This window comes from Coregonus clupeaformis, chromosome 6 (assembly GCF_020615455.1).
Source record: "Coregonus clupeaformis isolate EN_2021a chromosome 6, ASM2061545v1, whole genome shotgun sequence".
NCBI classification, from domain to species: domain Eukaryota; kingdom Metazoa; phylum Chordata; class Actinopteri; order Salmoniformes; family Salmonidae; genus Coregonus; species Coregonus clupeaformis.
In genome coordinates, this window is record NC_059197.1 from 44854338 (window position 1) to 44875530 (window position 21193).

At 42.2% G+C, this 21193-nt stretch overlaps 2 protein-coding genes across 4 annotated transcripts; both read right to left on the reverse strand.

The window, feature by feature from the left end:
* Window positions 1–391: 391 nt before the first annotated feature.
* On the reverse strand, window positions 392–9453 carry LOC121567417 (potassium channel subfamily K member 6-like). The gene is made up of 3 exons (XM_041877442.2): window positions 8579–9453; window positions 3605–4000; window positions 392–1707 (listed from the first exon to the last, which is right to left on the reverse strand). Exons 1-3 carry the CDS (start codon window positions 8892–8894, stop codon window positions 1475–1477), a joined length of 945 nt encoding a protein of 314 aa, XP_041733376.1. The 5' UTR covers window positions 8895–9453; the 3' UTR covers window positions 392–1474.
* A 1165-nt stretch (window positions 9454–10618) lies between these two features.
* LOC121567418 lies at window positions 10619–17592 on the reverse strand. Of its 3 annotated transcripts, none has more exons than XM_041877444.1 (6): window positions 17227–17592; window positions 14070–16272; window positions 12931–13130; window positions 12643–12767; window positions 12013–12127; window positions 10619–11685 (listed from the first exon to the last, which is right to left on the reverse strand). In XM_041877444.1, the coding sequence occupies exons 2-6, from the start codon at window positions 16261–16263 to the stop codon at window positions 11560–11562; spliced, it is 2760 nt and encodes a 919-aa protein (XP_041733378.1). In that variant the 5' UTR covers window positions 16264–16272; window positions 17227–17592; the 3' UTR covers window positions 10619–11559. The 3 variants fall into 3 exon arrangements, with proteins under 3 accessions (XP_041733378.1, XP_041733379.1, XP_041733377.1); XM_041877445.1 differs by having other exon boundaries at window positions 12931–13082; window positions 14070–16467; XM_041877443.1 differs by having other exon boundaries at window positions 14070–16467.
* Window positions 17593–21193: the final 3601 nt, after the last annotated feature.

A 21193-nucleotide genomic window follows, 5' to 3' on the forward strand; every position in this document is an offset into this window, starting at 1 on the left:
ATGTCTAAAAACCTGTTTTCGCTTTGTCATTATGTGGTATTGTGTGTAGACTGATGAATTTGATTGTTTTTTTTCAATTTTAGAATAAGGCTGTAACGCAACAAAATGTGGAAAAGGAGAAGGGGTCTGAATACTTTCCGAATGCACTGTGTGTTCTAGTCTCGTAGATATTACAGATAATAACAGTCCCAAACTGTTGTCATATCTAAGTGTGTTGTAATTAAAATGACATGATCTCCCCATTTATTTCTGCTGGGAAACATGAGTATGGGCCCTCCAACATTAGTCCACTGGTTTAATATACTGTCCAATTACATTCCCTTAGTAATATCAAATAAGGATTCTGTGGTGTGGTGTGTAGTCCACTATTACTGAAGCATGACACTTGATATGCATGAACAAACACGAGTCATTTTGTTATTACATTGGCTAAAATTATTACATTCATAAGTTACCCACTTCATAATGTAATAATCAACGCATAATGTAATAATTATTACATTATGCACAAAAACATTATTAGCGTTATAAACATTATTAGCAATTTATTACATTAGCAGCATTTATTACATTATAAATGCAAAAGTTATTACATTATTGGCAGTTATTACATTATCAATGTATGTAGCAACTGACAAATTTCATACATGCTAAAGTACATACTCTGTCACAGTTTTCACAATGACAGGAATGACACTTCCTAAAGTTGAACAATTGACAACTACACATCAGAACACAGATACTTGGTTTTTATTTTCAATCCTTTTGTTCCCTAAATTTGTTATCCGTCAGATGATATACTTATAATTTATTTGAAACACTTGATCATGTTACACCACAGGCAAAAACAAAGCCAAACGAAGTTGGGAAGGCCCATGCTAGTCCTGGGAATGTGCTCCATCATATGACTCAAGACAAAGTCTCAAGCAATGGCTTTTTCACATAGTTACTGGGGAGTGGCAACAAACTCTTTCAAAGATGGCTACTATAATGAGATTGTTTAGTTTTGAAATATCAGATATTTCTATATGACCTTCCTTGATCAACCCTGACCTAAAACCACAAAAGGGTACATTAAAATACATCCACAAGAAAATATCGGTATATGATAAACGTATATATTTTTTGGTCTGAAACAACAACAAAAAAGTTATAAATAATCAGAATCAGTCCCAACCAGAAGTGTTCTCTGCGGGTTATGGAACAACAACCTTTTCCCACCTTGACGAACAACCCTTGCCAAGTGTCAACTGGGTGCAATGGTGCATCTGTAGAGTTTTTGGTTTAGTTGAGCTGTCGTAGCAGGAAGGTCTGACCTGAGCCGTGAGTTGCCTCACAGCAGTAAAGATAGTCTTTGGTGCCTATGTAGGGTCTGGTTTTAAACTCATCCCTGTGTTGCTGTAAAACAGTGACAGTTGTTTAGCTGTTTGACCTGACTGATGTAAAGGAGAACGGGTCAGAGTGGAGTGAGTCCTTATCGGTTGATGGTGTTATAGGAGGTCTGGGAGGCCGGATCCAGGGGCTTGGCCGAGGCCTCTGCCTCATGCTGGTCCTCAGGGCCGGCCTCGATGATGGGCTCCTTGTCCTCCTCTATATCCTCGTCACAGTGGGGGAGCTGGAAGAAAGAAGTCAGGCCATGCAGGTCGGCCATCCGGTGGAAGGCACGTAGGACCAAGTACATCATCATCAGCCCTACAAACAGGTACACTGCAGAGGGCAGAGAGCACAACATTAATTTTCAACATCAGCTCCATGAGCAAGCATACGCTGTGGGAAGAAACATTATACATGGACATGGCCACTTGTCTCACAAAAGCACAAACTCACCACACTGTTGTGCTCGTGGTGTATTCCTGCTGGACAAGAAGGCCAACTATTCAACAGGGTTCCTCACAATACAGTTATGCTTTTATGCCATTTCATGGTTCATTTGTTTCAACAGTTGTTTCAGTGCAGGTCAATAAGCAGAGTAGACTTACACCTCCCTTGTGACTTAAATTCTTTCATACCATGTTGTGGGGTCTTTTTTGATAGGAAAAGGGTATTCCGATATGAGCAAAACAACCTATTTTCCAGTAGTTGCTAATCCTACGAGGAAACGAGAACAACCAATCAGGTTAATAATCTGGGGGATCTGGCCTACATAGTTAGGGCCCTGTGTTTTGGTTGATCATGTCACATCACCTAGATTTGAAACTTTAATGAGAATGACAAAAACATTTCGCAATTGTCTGAGGATGGTGCTGGACCATATGACATGAAAAGAAAAAAACGGAAAAGTGTGATGAACAAGCTTGAAATAAAAGTTCAAATCCAGGTCATGTGACATGATCAACCAAAACACAGGGCCCTAAAACAAGACAACAAGTTGCGCATTGAAGCACAGTGTGGACCCTGAGACAACGCCACAGAGCCAGCCACCACAATGACCGCAGAGTACAACAAACACCCCTAGGCTCTAAACAGTCAGGTTATTTTGAGAGATAATAAAATGGTAATTCCAGTAATTCAATTATACCTTAAAAACTAAGAGCATGACTCTGATAAAATGTCATATGACAATATGTCATGTGACAATATGAAATCCCTCCAAGTACAAGTGGGGTAGATGGTGGTGTGGTATGGTATCCTTGACTCCCTACTGCCACATGCCCTTAAGTTGAGAGCAATCACACCACACAATGCACTCTTCCCAAAACAAGAAGACCAATTAAAATTCACCCATCCAGTATACCAAACAATCACAGACATTGTGAGATACATGGATGGGGCAGTGGAGCGACACCGTTTCCTCCTGAAAACCACAAGGGGGCCTCCTCAGACTTCTACAAATGTACAAATATACTCAAATGATCAACCGTATTGCATATTAGCAGTATCAGAATTACATATCTAGGGTCAATACAGGGATAAGGAATGCATCCATTTTCTTTCATCGGCTGAACCAGGTTATCGGTAAAGTCATCCCGAGTCATCTTTCTGACTAATATCTTCTGACATTAAGGCCTACAAGAAGTCTAGACATTTAGCACAATGTACAGCAGAGGTGTCCTGTCCTCTCATCTTCAAATATCTTACAATAAGCACATTTAAAAACTAAAACAAACGTTATGGATCCTTTTGACTGGAGTGCAATACTTGAGGGGAGGAGGAGCACTCAGGAGGCGCCATTTCTCACATCCGAGGTGTGAAAGTTTCTGCGGTTTCACAGAGACACAGCACCATATTTCACCAGAGGGCCTAACTATCTCAGTGCTGGACAGGATGTCTCACACTGGCTTCTCTAATGAGAGGTGGTGTTTGGCCGAGCATTTCCCACTTCACTCAAGTGTCTGCACACGGTCAAAACTGTCAAGTCCACTTCTTCCTATGCACATCCCTCTGCTTAAAACATTGATGCAAACTCCACCCAATCATTCCGTCACTGTTCACAATATTATTTCCTTGTTTTTTATTCAAAGGGGGAAACTATTCTAACTCGACATCATGAATGACTGGGTAATGAGTATCACCGAATGTATGACATCAGTCTGAGCTGTGTTATGAGCCGTGTCAGTGTGCCACGTCCTTTTATCAAACACACTCAGACTAGTTTATGACTCACCCATCACAGAGATCTTATAGAGCGATCTGAACTTCTGTCCGGGCTTCTCGCCAGGCACATAGTCACCCAGGCCGATGGTACACAGTGTGATGAAGCAGAAGTATATGGCGTCCAGGAAGGACCAGGTGTCCTCGATGTGGCTGAACACCACGGCGGGTACCACGAAGAAGCCCAGCACCACCAGCAGCAGCAGGATGGCAAAGTGGATGGCAGTGGCGGCGAGAGGGTCCAGGCCGATCCTCTGGCGGCACATACCGATGGGTCCGTAGGTCACCAGGTGCATGAGCCTCTGGACACAGGCGGTGAGCACCAGCATGGTGAAGGGCACTCCCAGCAGGGCGTAGAAGATGGAGAAGGCTTTGCCTGTGTCCGACAGGGGCGTAGTGTGCCCATATCCTGGGGGGGAGAGAAAGAGTATTTGTATTTATTTATATATGAGAGAGAGAGAGAGCGAGAGAGCGAGAGCCAGGGGCACACTCCAACACTCAGACATAATTTACAAACGAAGCATTGGTGTTTAGTGAGTCCACAAGATCAGAGGCAGTAGGGATGATCAGGGATGTTCTCTTGATAAGTGTGTGAATTGGACAATTTTCCTGTCCTGCTAAGCATTCAAAATGTAACAAGTACTTTTGGGTGTCAGGGAAAATGTATGGAGTAAAAATTACATTATTTTCTTTAGGAATGTAGTGAAGTAAAAGTTGTCAAAATTATAAATAGTAAAGTAAAGTACAAATACCCTAAAAAACGACTTAAGAATTTTTACTCAAGTACTTTAAAACCACTGGACTCACCCACAAACAGGGCGAGTGTCCATCCTAGCTGGAGGGGTGCTCTCATCTTATCTATCAACATAGACAGGGCTCTAACTCCTCTAGCCCCACAATGAGATAGGGTGCAGGCCAGGCAGCAGGCTGTTAGCCAGCCTTCCAGCTTAGTAGAGTCTGCCTCTAGCACAGTAAGTGTAGTCCATTCCTGTCATTATTGAAAGAGATTGTGATAATACCTCACATCTCAAAATAGGACTACTTAAATGTTAGATCTCTCACTTGCAATGCAGTCATAGTCAATTAACTAATCACTGATCGTAAACTTGATGTGATTGGCCTGACTGAAACATGGCATAAGCCTGATGAATTAACTGCGTTAAATGAGGCCCCTCTGGTTACACAAGTGATCATATCCCCCGTGCATGCCACACAGGCAGAGTTATGACATTTACTCACTCAAAATGGAATGTACCAAGTATAATATATTATACTTATAAATATGATTTACATCAAAATATATATATTTAAAAAATCCAAAATGTGACCATCCGATAAAAAAATTAAATAATGTAACATACAAAGTAGGTTATTTGATTGACAACTATTCTTACTTATGTAACCATGTAAAAATGCAAACATCTATTCAGAGACTATTACCTCAATAAGATTTAGTACAGACCAGGCCTGACACAAAATGTAAAAATAGTAGCTTAATTTGACAACAATTCAGTGAATGCAACAAGTATTAGATAGAGATAAAGAGAGAAGATACAAAAACTGGTCAGAGACTATTTTATAAAATACACAATTTCCCTATAAGATTTGTAGGATAAATTCATGTCACACTGTCACTTGAGTGTTTGCATTTAGCCTACAACATGTCATGAAACTTCTTGAAGCATTGCCCCATCCTACAAAGTGGCACAAAATGTAAAAATAGCACTTTGACAACAATTCAGTAAATGCAAGTATTAGATCGAGAAAGATTCAGAGAAAATAATCTAAATGCACCCACACAAAGTAGGCTATTGTATTGAAAAATACTCTTACCTCTGTAACAATGCAAACAACTATTCTGAGAATATTTCAAAATGTAGATAACCTCTCTCAATAAAATTTAATACAGACTAGGCTTGACAAAAATGTAGAAATAGTAGCCTACTTTGACAACAATTCAGTGAATTGGATGTGGTGGCAGACAGGTTGGTGTTAAACACCAGATCTGAAAAATGTTTAACAGACTCCTACCACTTTTAAAAACAACTCCAAAACCCCTGCCACTGTCACTTTAGGCCCAGGCTGGGCCTCCTATCATCTCCAACTCCTCTTCCTCCCTGCCTTCTGCTGCTAAGCCCTGACTCTCCACGTCACTTCCCTCGCTTTCACTGACCTAGGAGGAAGAGACTAAGAGAGGTAGAGGGAGAGAGAGAGGAGCGGAGCAACAAATAGGATACAATTGTGGCCAGGAACATCATCTCTCTCACACTGTCTCTCTCTTCCTTCCTCTCTTTGTTTTTCTCAACTATACACACTCTCTTCCTAATAATCACCGCTTAGGGGTTTCCATAATAAATGGTGTGCTACAGTTACACGGCTCCCATTCCACCTACACACACCATGATGCTATACAGCACTTTCAATCAATCAAATCAATCAAAATGATTTTATGAAGTCCTTAGTGGTCAGATTATTTCTTTGTTTATGGTGTGCATATGTACAGTGCATTCATAAAATATTCAGACCCCTTGACTTTTTCCACATTTTGTTACATTACAGCCTTATTCTAAAATGAATTTAATAAAATATTCATCAATCTACACACAATACCCCATTATGACAAAGCAAAAACAGGTTTTTAGATTTTTTTGCAAATGTATAAAAAATAAAAGTATTTACATAAGTATTCAGACCCTTTGCTATGAGATGTTTCTACAACTTGATTGGAGTCTACCTGTGGTATATTAAATTGATTGGACATTGGAAAGGCACACACCTGTCTATATAAGGTCCCACATTTGACAGTTCATGTCAGAGCAAAAACCAAGCCATGAGGTCGAAGGAATTGTCCGTATAGCTCCAAGACAGGATTGTGTCGAGGCACAGATCAGGGGAAAGGTATCAAAACATTTCTGCAGCACTGAAGGTCCCCAAGAACACAGTGGCCTCCATCATTCTTAAATGGAAAAAGTTTAGAACCACCAAAACTCTTCCTAGAGATGGCCGCCGGGCCAAACTGAGCAATCAGGGGAGAAGGGCCTTGGTCAGGGAGGTGACCAAGAACCCGATGGTCAATGACAGAGTTCCAGAGTTCCTCTGTGAAAATGGAAGAACCTTCCAGAAGGACAACCATCTCTGCAGCACTCCACCAATCAGGCCTTTATGGTAGAGTGGCCAGACGGAAGCCGCTTCTCAGTAAAAGGCACGACAGCCCACTTGGAGTTTGCCAAATGGCACCTAAAGGTCTCTCAGACAATGAGAAACAAGATTCTCTGGTCTGATGAAACCAAGATTGAACTCTTTGGCCTGAATGCCAAGTGTCACGTCTGGAGGAAACCTGACACCATCCCTACGGTGAAGCATGGTGGTGGCAGCATCATGCTGTGGGGATGTTTTTCAGCTGCAGGGACTGAGAGACTAGTCAGGATCAAGGGAAAGATGAACAGAGCAAAGTACAGAGAGATCCTTGATGAAAACCTGCTCCAGAGCGCTCAGGACCTCAGACTGGGGCGAAGGTTCACCTTCCAACAGGACAACGACCCTAAGAACACAGCCAAGACAATGCAGGAGTGGCTTCGGGACAAGTCTCTGAATGTCCTTGAGTGGCCCAGCCAGAGCCCGGACTTGAACCCGATCGAACATCTCTGGAGAGACCTGAAGATAGCTGTGCAGCGACACTCCCCATCCAAGCTGACAGAACTTGAGAGGATCTGCAAAGAAGAATGGGAGAAACTCCCCAAATACAGGTGTGCCAAGCTTGTAGCATCATACCCAAGAAGACTCAAGGCTGTAATTGCTGCCAAAGGTGCTTCAACAAAGTACTGAGTAAAGGGTCTGAATACTTATGTAAATGTGATATTTCCATTTTCAATTTTTAATAAATGTGGAAAATAATCTAAAAACCTGTTTTTGCTTTGTCATTATGGGGTATTGTGTGTAGATTGAAGAGGGGAAAAAAACAATTTAATCAAGTTTAGAATAAGGCTGTAACGTAACAAAATGTGGAAAAAGTCGAGGGGTCTGAATACTTCCCGAATGCACCGTATGTCAGACTGATGGATAATCAGACAGGATAGAGTACACAAAAATATATTCATGAATATGTTCATAGATGGGTCAGATTATAACCATAAAGGCTATATATGGTACACACACTTCAAGACCCATGGTCAGATTACTTTTCACAGATGGTAAAAAGTCAAAGTATGTGGAACAACGGTTTACAGATTCAACACATCAACTACTGTTTATTTAGGATGTTGAAAGTCAAATATTAAAGATGACACTATGTGCAATTTATCCAAACAGGTTTAGAATAATTCCTCATCTATTTTAGAGTTACTTTCCTGCAATTCTACACATGTAGTCATAGCCTTGAGAGAAATGTTTGCAGTGTTTAATATGATATCTGAGTGAGACTAACTTACAAAATCAATGGGGGCTCCCCGGCCAGTAATTCAACCATGATAACAAGTTTAGATAGCTGGCAGTTAAACTAAAATGTTAGCTGACATGGGCTAATTGACTGACTATCAGTGACTGACATAACAAGAGTAAAACTGCTGATGCACAACCAAATTTCGAAATTGCACCTTGTGTAGTGTAGTCAGTCTACTATTCTAGATTGCAACTGTAAATTGAGACGCTGACTGAGTCAGCGGAAATGGATCCGAGGGTCTTCAAAACTTGGGCCGCAAGTTGCTCATCCCTGCTCTAACGACTTCTAACGCACTGATACTGAGTCAAGGCCACCTGAAAATCACACGGGCCCATTGATGCGTGGCATGTTTTGGTCACTGAGTACAAAAAATTTCCAGCTACAACTGTAATTGTAATCTGTAACCAATCAGGGTTTCCTTGCGTATCTTGCAATATTAGCACTTAAATTGTTTAGAAATGTCTATATGGATTTGTCTTATACGGATCAGTCGAAACAAAACGGTAACGATGTAGGTCTAACAAAGACAAGTGTAGGCTATTTACTTACCGACTGTCGTTACTAAAGTGTTGGCGAAGAACAAAGAGGAAGCCAAGTCCCAATTTGAACTCGCAGAAGAATTCGGAAGGATAGATACTCCATATTTGTTGGCTTGTAAAACTCTCTCCAAAAAGTTTTCAAGTGATGTTGCATTGACGCAACTTTGGTTGAGAAACTCTTCTTTCAGGACTTGTATGTCTCTTTTTAGTTTGTCCTCCACCGGCCGTTCGATGGTGGAGAAAACGAGCGCTCCAAGCAACAGATACGCAACATAGAACAGTATAAAACCTGTAAGCAGTATCCAAGATTTGTACCCCGAAGACATTTCCCCTTTTTTCTGCTTTCAATGTCATCCGCCAAACTGTTACTTTGTAGCCTACTTCCCTGCCTCCGTCTCCTCAAGTTAAGTTTCGGCTGTCCTCCACCCAACTGTTACAATTTTGACAGGGGTGTGTTCAAACGCCTAGAACTATGCAAACAAACATTTTGAGAATACACTGCTCCCTACTGTTCCTAATGATTACAGCATGTTCTTAGTCTTTTACGTTGTATTTCTATCTGCAACGATGTGAACATTTCAATCACCTGAATAAGCCCCAGAAAATAGACCGAGAGCTGATCCAGAAACAGCGAAGTGGGCTACAACACATTTCATTTTCTGCCCCTTCATTACCCTTTCCCCCAGCTGTTTCTCTTTGGTATTTACAAGACTGGATATGGAAAATATAAGGAAAAGTCTCCAACAATCCCTAGGTGAAAATATAGACTAAATGATCCAGTCAGTCTCAGATCTGTGAACACTAAAGTGAGGACCTATGGGGTGGGCCAAAGGGCCAAAAGGGAACTAGAGCATATTGCCTCGCTCTCCTAGTTTCATATGTCCATAATGGCTTCATATAGTTGTTATTGCAGACAGAGATTGCTTGCCTTGAGCTTTTACGTAAAACTAATACATGTGATTAGGGGAGCCATCGTATCACATGCTGCAGCTGAAGAAAATAGCATTCCTAGGATATGTTTTTATTTTTGCCAACCGTGCACTGAACTATAGCAGGGCAATGTGCACAGTGCACATTAGGCAAACAAACTGTTTACTTTATTTGATAGCTTGCCAAAAGGTAATCTAAGGCCACTCGCATATTTTCACAATAACACAATCAATGCCACATTATCTGGTGAAAACAGATCCTCTGACTCAGCAACTTCCTATTAACCAATTCAGCACTACAGACAGCCCCGGACTACCACATTTGGGGCCCCGGGGCATCTACCTTTTTTTTAGGAAAACAGCTAACTTCCTGCATTTCGACACATTTTGCCATGGTGCAGAGAGAAAAATTTGGCAGTTTTATAATGCTGTTCTACACATTTTATCATGAGGCTGAGAGGTAACTTTGCAGTTTTAAAGCTAATTTCCTGCTATTTTACATGTTCTGTTTTATAGCTCATCTCATGCTATTATTCACATCTTGCCATGAGGCTGAGAGAAAATTGTGCAGTTTTAAAGCAAATTTCCTCCAGTGGGTCAGGGGCCCTGGGGCACATGTCCTGTGTGCCCGTTCGGTGATCCGGCCCTGACCACAGACCAGCAACTGGTAAATGACCTCCCCTTGGGCCCCTTACCTGTCATCATCATATATTGGAGAAGTCATTCTAGTAGGAGGCATACTTGGCCACAAGGATAGAGTGGGCATAAACTGAAAATAATATTGCTCTGTCAGTTTTCCTCATTAGCAGTCTTAGGTAATGACTTGAAGGTTTACTTACCACAGTCTTGCCAGTAGTTACAGCTGATGGTGTGCTAATTCAAAGTATGTCACCTGTAAGTGTTGATATGCCAGTGTGGTTTCCCTTTGACCCATGACACTTTATTGTAGCGCTGTAGACCATTCTAATTGACTGACACGTGTAGCGTACTATTTTCTCCCATTTGTTGCTGTTTTAGTTTATAGTGAGTATTGTGTCAAACACCCAAATAAGATGACTGTTTAGGTACTTCAAGAAATTATACAGTATATCAAAACATTAGCAAAAGCGTTGAGGATGGAAAACAGCAATCATCATATCATTTTATTACATCAATTAACAAGTTGACAATCTATTTGTATCAGTTTGAACAACTCAGAAAATCTGTATTTCTTGAGGAATACATATTATGTACAAATTACAAACATCCACTCAATTTTCTGTAGGCCTACTGAGTTTCCCCGGGTTGCCCACAAACAAACAAATCAAGAGAGAAACAAATAGAATCTTAATATGACATGATTGCTTTTTTGTGATCTAAAACAAACTTGTACTGGTAAAATAACACATTTTCTCTTTGCCAGCACAAAACAACTGAATTCTGACAGCCAGAAACACCCCGATTTAAATGTAATCATTTCAGTAAACATGGTCATTATTTACTAAGATAATAAGAAAAGGAGCTGTGATCCATGTGAGCTCCAATGTTTGCTAAACCTACAGTATATTCTGCTCCAGAGTTGTTACCGGCACGGTTGAGCCAGACCACATGATGGGATAGTGTGTGTTTGTTGTTTGTGTCCATGTCAGTGTGTGTGAGAAAGAGGGTGGGAGTGAACGAAGGGGGATAGGGGCATAGACATCCACTTCTCCTGACAAACACTAATTACTTTAACATTTCCTATAGTCCATAAGAATGAGATGAATAAGAATGTAAACATTTGCATATATTTTAGGAATATCTGAGACAAAAATTATAATTAGTGCTTCGTTTTATCCAATTTGTCACAGGTATGCATCTATTGATCTAATTCCAGCGAAGGTAAAGCAAAACAGGGCATTATTAAGGGTCACCATATAGTCAGGTGGTCCAGTCGGCCCAAGGAGAGATCATCCTCAGAGTTCTGAATCTTGTGAAATGTTTAGTTTTTTCTCCCCATTGAGATGAAGACCGTGGTTTGGCATGGAAAGGCATAAAAAAGGCTAAATGTGTTGTTGACAGTCAGGGAAAGTGGACATTTTGGTTATTCCATGATGTTCTTGTTGACATAAGATAAGCGTCTCTTCCCACAGGCCTGTGCATGCTGACTGGATGAGGGGAGGCCAAGAGAGGGACTGTAGTTTGCTGCTCGTTCCCCAGTCATATTTTCCTGCAGAGGTGAACAAATGATGCATCTTCTAAATTTACATTAACTGTAGTCATGATATCATTTGCTTGATATCTGAGTGCCAGTGCAGATAACAGTCAAATGACCATGTCATACTAAGAATGTATTATGGGTCCTGCATCAATGATTATAGGCACTTCAGTTTGGTCTAACATGCTGTAGCATTTGTCATGGTGATAGTATAGCTTTTTAACATAAGGCTGTAACATAAGATTAGGCTGTATAATTTCAGCCTCATATCATGAAACAGAGTAGGCCTATTATCACTTTTAACAGTGCATTACACTGACTACAGATGTAAATACTCACTGTGTTACACTGGCCTAAACGTAGCGACCGTAGAAGACGTTCACGGGAAACAGCATTTGCCTTCTTATATTTCAAGCCAAACATCTTGTTCAGGTCATGGAACCCATCAAGTAAGCTACAAGACAAACACAGATATGTAAAGTTAATTAATGGAAGAAGTAAGCACCACAGTTATGAATAACACCACAGCCTATTAAATCATTGTGAATCTATGAATCTATCATTAAACCAATACTGATTCAGTGCATGAAATATTGTCTGATATGCAGCTTATCTCTGGTCATGGGTTCAAACAGTAGGGTAATTGTTGGGTGGTGGTGACATTTTATGCTATCTCTGGTGCTATCTTGTAGGTCATAATTTCTTCCACTAGATGGCAATATATATATATATATATATATATATATATATATATATATATATATAACAACCATGTCAGAATGTTCCTTATCATTCCAATTTCATGAATGATAAAACTGTATAAATTCTAGATTATGCTTCTAACTGACTTAACATCCGAGCTGAAAGGAAATATAAGTAGGATCTTCTGCTAATACAGGATCAAACTTCCAAATCATTCCCTGAGCTGGATTTTAATAAAATATCATTATGGTTTCTTGACCCACTTACCCATGATCCTCTGCAGAGCTTTCATGATCCAAGATGCCTCTGAGGAGCTGGCTGAGCGTGGGAACAGCATCACGATCATATGGGGGAGTAGACAGTGACGGGAAGGCCTCCACAAACACATTGTTCTGAAAGATGGAAATAATGAAAGATGAAGAAAAAATGTGTATGTCTATCATTTACAGTCAGTCCCATGGACCATGTATCCTGGAGATATAGGAAATAGGAATATGCAAGAAGTTAACTCCTTGTCTTTTGTAGTCACTTCTGAGGAAAGATTTAAAGGCTTACCACATTTTGCTTGGCAGAGAATCTGCCCCTTGTCTCCTCCACAGCATTTGTGGGCCACCACTGTTCTCTTTTGTCTTCCCCCTCTCCCGCTGTATCCTTTGGGAAGGCTGTCCAGGCATCCTCTGATTGTTGGAATGAGCTGTCTGTCCAACCTGAGGTCCAATGGATAGACTCATTGGCGATGGAATGGTTTTCAAGTGCTGCATGGCAACATTAAGAGGGCATCAGAAATGAATCATTAGACACTAACTAGTTTCTATTGATTCTATATGATCTGTATTCAATGCACTGAGTAGACCTTAAAGTGCAGGGACCTGGTGTATTCTCCAAATAGATAGCTATTCTGCATGCTGTCCTCATTCAAATGACCTGAATGGGCAACAAATAAAGTACTTTGTTTTGGTAGCTGACCTGTTATTTTTTCTATAACCTGACAACAATTTTTGAAACTTTGTGGAATGTGTCAATATTTAAACACCTGATTTATACACCTTGGTTAAAAGCCAATGCAAGTGCCACTGCTTTAACTGACATATGACATAATCATGACAACAACGATTAGACCTTTGTTATTACCATTAGACACTAATGATTGGGAGTTTTGTCTTTGCATGATGTTTGAGGTTACATGGGGATGGAACGTTGGGATGGATGGGCTGTCACCCTGCGTGGTCTCTCCTAATCGTGGAGGAGCTGCCTGCCTGGGTCTCTGTCTCTTTAAACATGGAGCCCCATGTCCTGAGGCTAACACGGCTTACATCCCAAAGCCGACAGCACTAGCACTACATTCCCGGCAGCGCTTTAAATAACGAATACCTTCACATGCGTTTGGGAGAGGAGAGGGCCCTCAAGAATCCAGGTCAGACCAGATTAACTGATTAGTAACGGGAGCAACGCCTCTACATGCCCTGGCTGCTGCATGGTGCAAACCACAACAAAGAGTTACCGCTACTGTTCACATCAGAGCTCGTCTTCAAGGTTTTCAATTTTTTGTTCATGTTTTGCTGTTACTGCTGCCTCTGTCACATTTGCATAATCTAACTGGAGTATTAGACGTTTCTGTTATGTGTGTGTAGTGTCTGGATGTCTTTAACAGAGCACCAGACACATTTCTGAGGTGCAGTAGGCTGGGGACTTACCAACACTCTCACTTTTCCCAGAAGGCACTAGGGGTGATGCAGTGAAGCTGTCGTCCCAGAGCGGCTGCTCCTCTGCCTGCATGAAAAGCCCAAAGTCATCCTCCCCCTCCGCCTCCGGCCCCCCATCCAGGAACCCCCCGTTGGCGGCCACCTTGTTCTCGTCCAGGCCCCTCTTCCACTCCTGCTCCTCTGGGCTCAGTAGCAGAGGCACCAGAGCCCCACCTCCAGCGTCTGTCTGCCCCGCATTCGGAGCAGGGAGGCCTGTTGCCATGGCTCCTGAGGAGGCCGGATTAGGTGGCGAGTGTGTGACAGTGGTAGCAGGGCCAGCATCAGCAGAGCCTCGTAAAAGGGAATTCAACTGCCCAGTCCCTGCCTCCCTCCACCCTCCTACGGCCTCCTCAGTCAGGGTAGCTGGTAAATCTGAAAAACACCTCTCTTCCATCTCCTCTGACTCATGTTCCTCCGTTGCCCAGTGAAGCCCTCGCTCAGTTCTCTGGGATGTGATGTCTCCCCCCACCAGCCTGGCCTCATCATCTGTGCTCCTGACCTCAGGCAGTTCCTCTCCATGCTCCCCACAGAGCTCCCTATTTTCTGGTTCTGTTGACTGGATCCCCTCCTCCCCCTCTTTCTCACAGAGGCCATGTACAGGTTTCTGTAACCCTTCTTTATCCACTGCCGCAGGATCTTTTTCTTCTGGCAGACATTTCTCACAAAGCTTATTGTATTGACTATCTGATTTAGTTTCCTGATTTGTCTGACCATAGCCAGTCTCATCAGTAGCAGTAGAAATGCTGCCCCCTGCTGGGCTGGGTGGTTGAGTGGAGCAGGCTTTGAGGCAGCCTCTCTCAGAGCAGCAGTGTCTCTCTGAGGATTGAACATCGATCCACCTGTTGGGCAGCTCCCCCTCAGCTATCCCCCTGGTCCCCCCTAGCCTCTCTGAATCACGCTCTGCAGACTTGATATGATCCACAAACCCAATCACAGCACCCACCATGCCATCAAAGTCTTCCACACATCTCATGATACCACTTGCCACATCTTTGCCTCCAGTGTGGATGTCTTTATCCCATAGTTTGTCCTGGAAGTGCTCCTTGTTGAGAGAGGTTTCAGGATGCAGCCCCTCCTGTGCGTGTGGGCTGTCTGGCTTTCCCCAGTCCCCGACGTCACTGCTGCAGTTTTCTGGGTCAGCATGGTCTGGAGGCTGGCAGGAGTCACAGGGCTTTGACCAGGTGAGACCAGTGCCATCCTGCACTTTCTCCTCCTCTTCCTCCTTAATCCCCTCCATACCGCAGCTCGGCTGATCCTGCTCATATACAGAAGCAGCTTCCCTCTGACCACCGCTGCTCCCCTGCCCTCCTCTCTGCCTGTGACACTGGGTGCAGGTCTTGGTCTGAGCGTGACTGCATTTGGGGCTTCTAGTACTCCCTCTGTTTTGTTTTCCACTCTGAGTGTTCTGACCAGTTGTTGGAAACTCCCCTTTGGCCCTGCTTTCCTGGCTCCCTTCCAGGGTGTGCTCGCCAGCATCCTCCCTACTCCGGAGTGTTCTCCCCTGGATGGGAACCACAGGCTTGCAGGATGTCCTCCACCTCCGGGTTGACCTTGATTTGACCTGATACGACCCCGAGGCCCCTCCCATATCCTGCATCTCCATTTTACCCACTGTGGAGGAGTCCCTGACCCCTCCCACTTTATCCCTCAGCCAGCTGCCCACCAGCGTGGAGGGGGACTGAGGGACCAGACCTTGCGTGCAGGGCCTTGGGCTGCCCGTAGAGTAGAGGCACCTTCCACCCTCCGTGTTGAGGAACAGACAGCGTGTCTGGGTCTGACCACCTCCCTCAGAAGCCTTCAATGTGGCCACAGTCACCAGTGCCCCCAGGCCTGTCTGTCTGGGGTTGGAGGCATAGTTGGAGTCCAGCGGTAGCCCCAGACCATAACCCAGCCTGCCCCACTGTCCCACTGGGTAGACATCTGCAGGCCTGAGGCACGTTCCTTGGGACCTGGGGGGAGGTGCTGCTCTCCTGCGGTTCTTGGAGCACGCAGCCCAGGCCCGAAACCCCTTTACTAAGGGCATGTCCCCAAGCTCCAAGCGTCTGGTGAAGGGAAGATTGCTTTTTTGGCACTTCTGCAGCACCTCCCTGGGGGAGCCAGATATCTCCAGGCATGGGTAGTTGTTGTTATTGTTCTGCTGGATCATTGTTGCAGCCTTCAGATGATTTAAGATAGTATCAAAATATTAGGTAATGTGTAATCTTCAAACTTCTATGTACATTAATAAGGAGGCTTCAATGACTGAAGAATATATACTCAAAGCAATGATGTGCTGTGTATTTCTGAGTAATATTCAGTGACAGTGCTGTCAACATTGTTCTCCATCCAGATATGCAGCTTCAGAGTATTTCTATCAAAGGGTGTAAGACATGCAAACCAATTCAGTCTACATAAACAACCTAGATGACAAACAAACTATTTTGATCAGAGATATATCATTGAAAACACTATGCAATACCTCATTTCATTTTGTAAAGGATGTTACTGTACAAAGACTCTCAAAATAAAATAAAGCTACAAATCAATATCTGCAAGAGCCCACAAGAGAGATTGTTCACACACAATGCCAGCCATTCAATGTAGCGAACCTCTCACACAACCTTAACTTCCCACTATGATTGGTGTTTTGGGGCTCAATCAAATGTTTCGTATTTTATGTGCTCATGTTTAATTTTATATTTAGAGAGACGCATTTTTAAACCACAAAGAGCTTACATTTGTTCACATAAAATGTATAGTTATAGTACACATAATCATGATATATTATAAAGTGGAGGTTATTGACCAAGCAAACAATGTCATTCATATAGGCCATGGTAGATAGGGTACAGTAGGCTATATGCGTGATGCATGTATGATTAGCCCAGAAACAATGTTAATAGGCTACGCTGCGCAAACAGCCATTCCACATGCAGCAATTGTTTTAAAGCCTACCTACCAGTATGAATATTTAATAAGGAAGGTGACTATTCAAACAGTAAAATCATCATCAGGGTACCCAAAACAGTCACAATATTTATCGATATTTATATATCGATTTTTAAAGGACGCGGTTAAATAGTCACCACAGCTCAATATCGTCATCATCGTCCTTGCCTGCTTCTCTTACCTTATCATACTCAGATTCTCCGAGCTAAATGTTGCCAGACATCTAATTGCCGTTGCGTGTTGTTTGCTTAACGTTAACCTTCATTTGATAATTGTCGTACTTGACTCGCGTCGGTCTGTAGGATCCTTTTATGCGTCTCCCACGAACACGACTCCATGAGCATCGGCCGACGAGGGTTTATATAGGCTACTATAATTACATTTATAGGTGGAAAAGGTCCCCTCTACCTGCATCGAATTCCAAAGGCTGTTTTAAAAATAAAATCATATTTTTCTGTGAGTCCCTTTGCTTATCTTATTCAAGCCAGTCAGCAGACGCATCCTTACCGCAGTACCCTACCGTGCGTGCACCCAGCAACCAGAATGTCGGCTGCAAGCCACTTGCATCCCACTCACACGTAGCCTACGCAGCATCGCATCATCACTGTAGCGCACTCGTGAGGTATGCTGCGTTCATGTACTAGTCGGAACTAATGCAGTATCATGTACAACTACAAACAGTTAGCAAGTCGGAAACTCGGAAATGTTTGACATGTTAACTGGTTGTAGTTATACACGTGCTGGTTACAATTCCACCTATTGCATAGACTAGACTAGAATATACTTTGCACTAATGACTAATATACCATGAACCCTAGATGAATGATAGGGGGGTCTACATGTCTATATAAGCCTAGGAAATAGTGTGATTGTTAGTGTGATTGTGGAGCATGCATGTTATGGCACATTATATTCATTTAGTGCTAATATACCACACAAAACAGGAATTTGACAGGTTAAAGAAGGATTTTAGAGACATGGATTGTGTATGTGTGCCATTCAGAGGATGAATGGGCAAGACAAAATATTTAAGTGCCTTCGATACTGGGTATGGTAGTAGGTGCCAGGCGCACCGGTTTGTGTCAAAAACTGCAATGCTGCTGGGTTTTTCATGCTCAACAGTTTCACGTGTATATCAAGAATGGTCCACCACCCAAAGGACATCCAGCCAACTTGGCACAACTGTGGGAAGCATTGGAGTCAACATGGGCCAGCATCCCTGTGGAACGCTTTCGACAACTTAGAGTCCATGCCCCGACGAATTGAGGCTGTTGTGATGGTAAAAGTGGGGGTGCAACTCAATATTAGGAAGGTGTTCCCAATGTTTTGTACACTCAGTGTAAGCAGACAAGCCACATGTTGCCAGCAAAATACTTTATTTTAAATAAGATATCACTCAATCTATATGAGGCTATACTCTAAATCACAACATCTGTATGAACCATAGCTGATCAAATTAATTAATGTGGTAAAAATGATCAATGATATATTAGGGTTATACATGTAACTAGAAGTGAAGTGGTAAGGTCAACCTGAAATCGATAAGTGGTTGAGTGGTCGAGGAGTGTGTTAATCATAGAGATGGAACAAGGCCTCATCATTGTATCCATGCCATTATGGCGTCTGTGACAGCATGGGCAGCTCCATTTTGAAGTAGTCAATTTTCATCTTCACAATTGGCTGATCCCTCCTGATGACCCGGTTGGACATGACTTCAACAGGGTCACCAGGAGGGATCAGCCAATGATGTTGGAAGTCCCACCTAGTTGACTACATTAAAATGGTGGAAGCCATCAATGGCGCTGCCCATGTTCAAATGGCGTTTTGGCCACTAGAGGCCTCTATCATTCTCTATGGTGTCAATTCGTTAGTCGGCAAATCGAATTGTTCCCCCTTCAGCGACCGCCACCTTCCATCAGGATACTCACGTTTATCCTACCATGGATGAGTTTTGAAATCTGCCACACCTCCTTTGAATCAGCTTTTGTTTTATCAGAGGAGAAAAACATGCACACGTTTAAAAACAATATGCTACTTATTGTTTTATCTATAAAATGTATTGCACAACTAAATTTGTTTTGATCACTTTACCAAATTTGTAAGTCGCTCTGGATAACCATCGCGATATATTTTAACACAAACTGCAGGACAGCAGTGCTCAGTGAAACATTCAGTAATTATTTAATGCCAATATTAAAAAGTTGAGGCATTCTTACACAAAAACATATTACACAAACCCAAGCCTTTCATTTGCATTTAAAGTGAACTTTTCACCATTGGTAGTAAACAGGCAACGCAACAGGCATGCTGTCAGAACAGAGTGGAAAGTGGACAATAACATGAAATTATTATAAAGTTTATAGGAAATCTTACACTGTATAAAAGGATGTATAATATAGAAATGGATATCAAGTGGATGAACTCAAACCTTTGACTGGAAGAATAGCATACAGTATTTTATGATCATACTAAATGTGACTAATTGTTAATGTGCTCCAGAACTGCAACAATTAATTGATACAAAACAACATATATACAGTAATATTAGCAAAGACACTATTAAGACTTTCTAGAGTACCATATATAACTGGATTTTTTATGCTAAGGTCAACTATATACAAAGAAACATGCGGCCAGAGCTGCTCTGTGTGTGTGTGTCTGTCATCTTATTTGTACAGGAATTTTGCCCGTCTGTCCTTCTGAGTGGCAAACCTCTCAATGACCCTTTGATTAAAGTCAGGAATGTCCCTGACAAGTTTCTTCTCCATGGGGAGCATGGCCAGAGCGTTCAGGCGATCCTGTGTCATGCTGTTTCTCAGGAAGGTCTTGATCCTTTTCAGTGTAGAGAAGCACCTTTCTGACTCAGCAGTTGTCATGGGTGTGGTGATGAGGATCTTGAGGAGGCTGGCAGTCTCTGTGAAAGTGCTCTGAAGGTTGTTCTCCATGAAGAACTGGTACAGGGGCACTGCACCACTACAAGCCTTGAACTCACTGTTCTCATAGATGAGGGACAGTTCGGTTTTGAGCTTGGCCTTGTTCAACATGGGGTACGCCTCCACGGTTGTTTCAAGCGCTGTATCGGGGAACTTCACACTGTGTTGTGGGAACAACTCTCCGTGCAATAGTGTTGCGCTGATGAGGTGCTGGGTGAAGGAGAACCTCTCTTTGGCATGACTCAGGATGGTATCACATACCTGTAAAGATACATCATCAGCTTTAATTTGCAATTAAGCTATTTTGATGCAAGTGATCCTGACTGACACATGCCTATGTCCAACTCAAGTATATGATTACCAAGGTGCTGATTGTTCAGGGTTTTGGCTACATACTACCAGGCCTGAAAAAAGTTCTAGGGGGAAACACTGACAATTACATCACAACTTACCTCTATAGCCAACCTCTGTTGTTCTCCTGGTCCCAGCATCCTCCGTCGCTTGATGGGCTGTTGCTGCTCGTCAGATGCGCTGTCCCCACACAAAGAGGGAATTGAGGCCCTGGGTCCAAAAAATAAAGTTTAATTTGATAACTTGCAATCAGACTTCTTAACTCACTGTAATTCCCCCTCAACACACAACCAGTGACTTTTATATATATATATATATATATATATATATATATATATATATATATATATATATATAGACAGACAGACAGACAGACAGACAGATAGTGTGTATATACACACAAACTATGTCTAGTAACTGCTTTTAACCTGTGATGTACATAATTAACTGATGTTATTACGTTTTAAAGCCTTTTTCTATTACATTTGTGAGAGGGATGCAACATCATTTTGTTCTGCTGTGCACTTAGCAATAAAGTTAATCTTCAATAACAACTAGGCCTCTTCTAGAAATTGACCTGGTGGACACCTGAATAATTATTACAAACTGTGTAGTACTTTCCTGCATTATTATCAACGTCTGATTGTGTCTTCTCTTTCCTTTTAAAATACTAAAACAAATATAATTGTGACGGCTCTATGATAATCACTCACTTTGATGACCAGACACATTTAGGCTTTTAAACTGTTGTAAGTGAACTATTCATCTTTCTAACAACATCTTTATCAGCCAATAGTAAATATAGTTATTTACCTGATTGTTAGCATGCTGTCTGTGAACCTCTGGACAAGTGCTTTAATGAAG

Bases quoted from the DNA above. Each gene is read 5' to 3' on its own strand.
- LOC121567417 (XM_041877442.2), bottom strand. From the start codon at position 8,894: ATGTCTTCGGGGTACAAATCTTGGATACTGCTTACAGGTTTTATACTG. The intron at 4,001-8,578 runs GTAAGTAAATAG...TCTCCCCCCCAG, and splicing joins CACTTTAGTAACGACAGTCG to GATATGGGCACACTACGCCC. The intron at 1,708-3,604 runs GTGAGTCATAAA...TGCCCTCTGCAG, and splicing joins CTATAAGATCTCTGTGATGG to TGTACCTGTTTGTAGGGCTG.
- LOC121567418 (XM_041877444.1), bottom strand. From the start codon at position 16,263: ATGATCCAGCAGAACAATAACAACAACTACCCATGCCTGGAGATATCT. The intron at 13,131-14,069 runs GTAAGTCCCCAG...GTTGCCATGCAG, and splicing joins TGGGAAAAGTGAGAGTGTTG to CACTTGAAAACCATTCCATC. The intron at 12,768-12,930 runs GTAAGCCTTTAA...TCCATCTTTCAG, and splicing joins TCTCTGCCAAGCAAAATGTG to AACAATGTGTTTGTGGAGGC.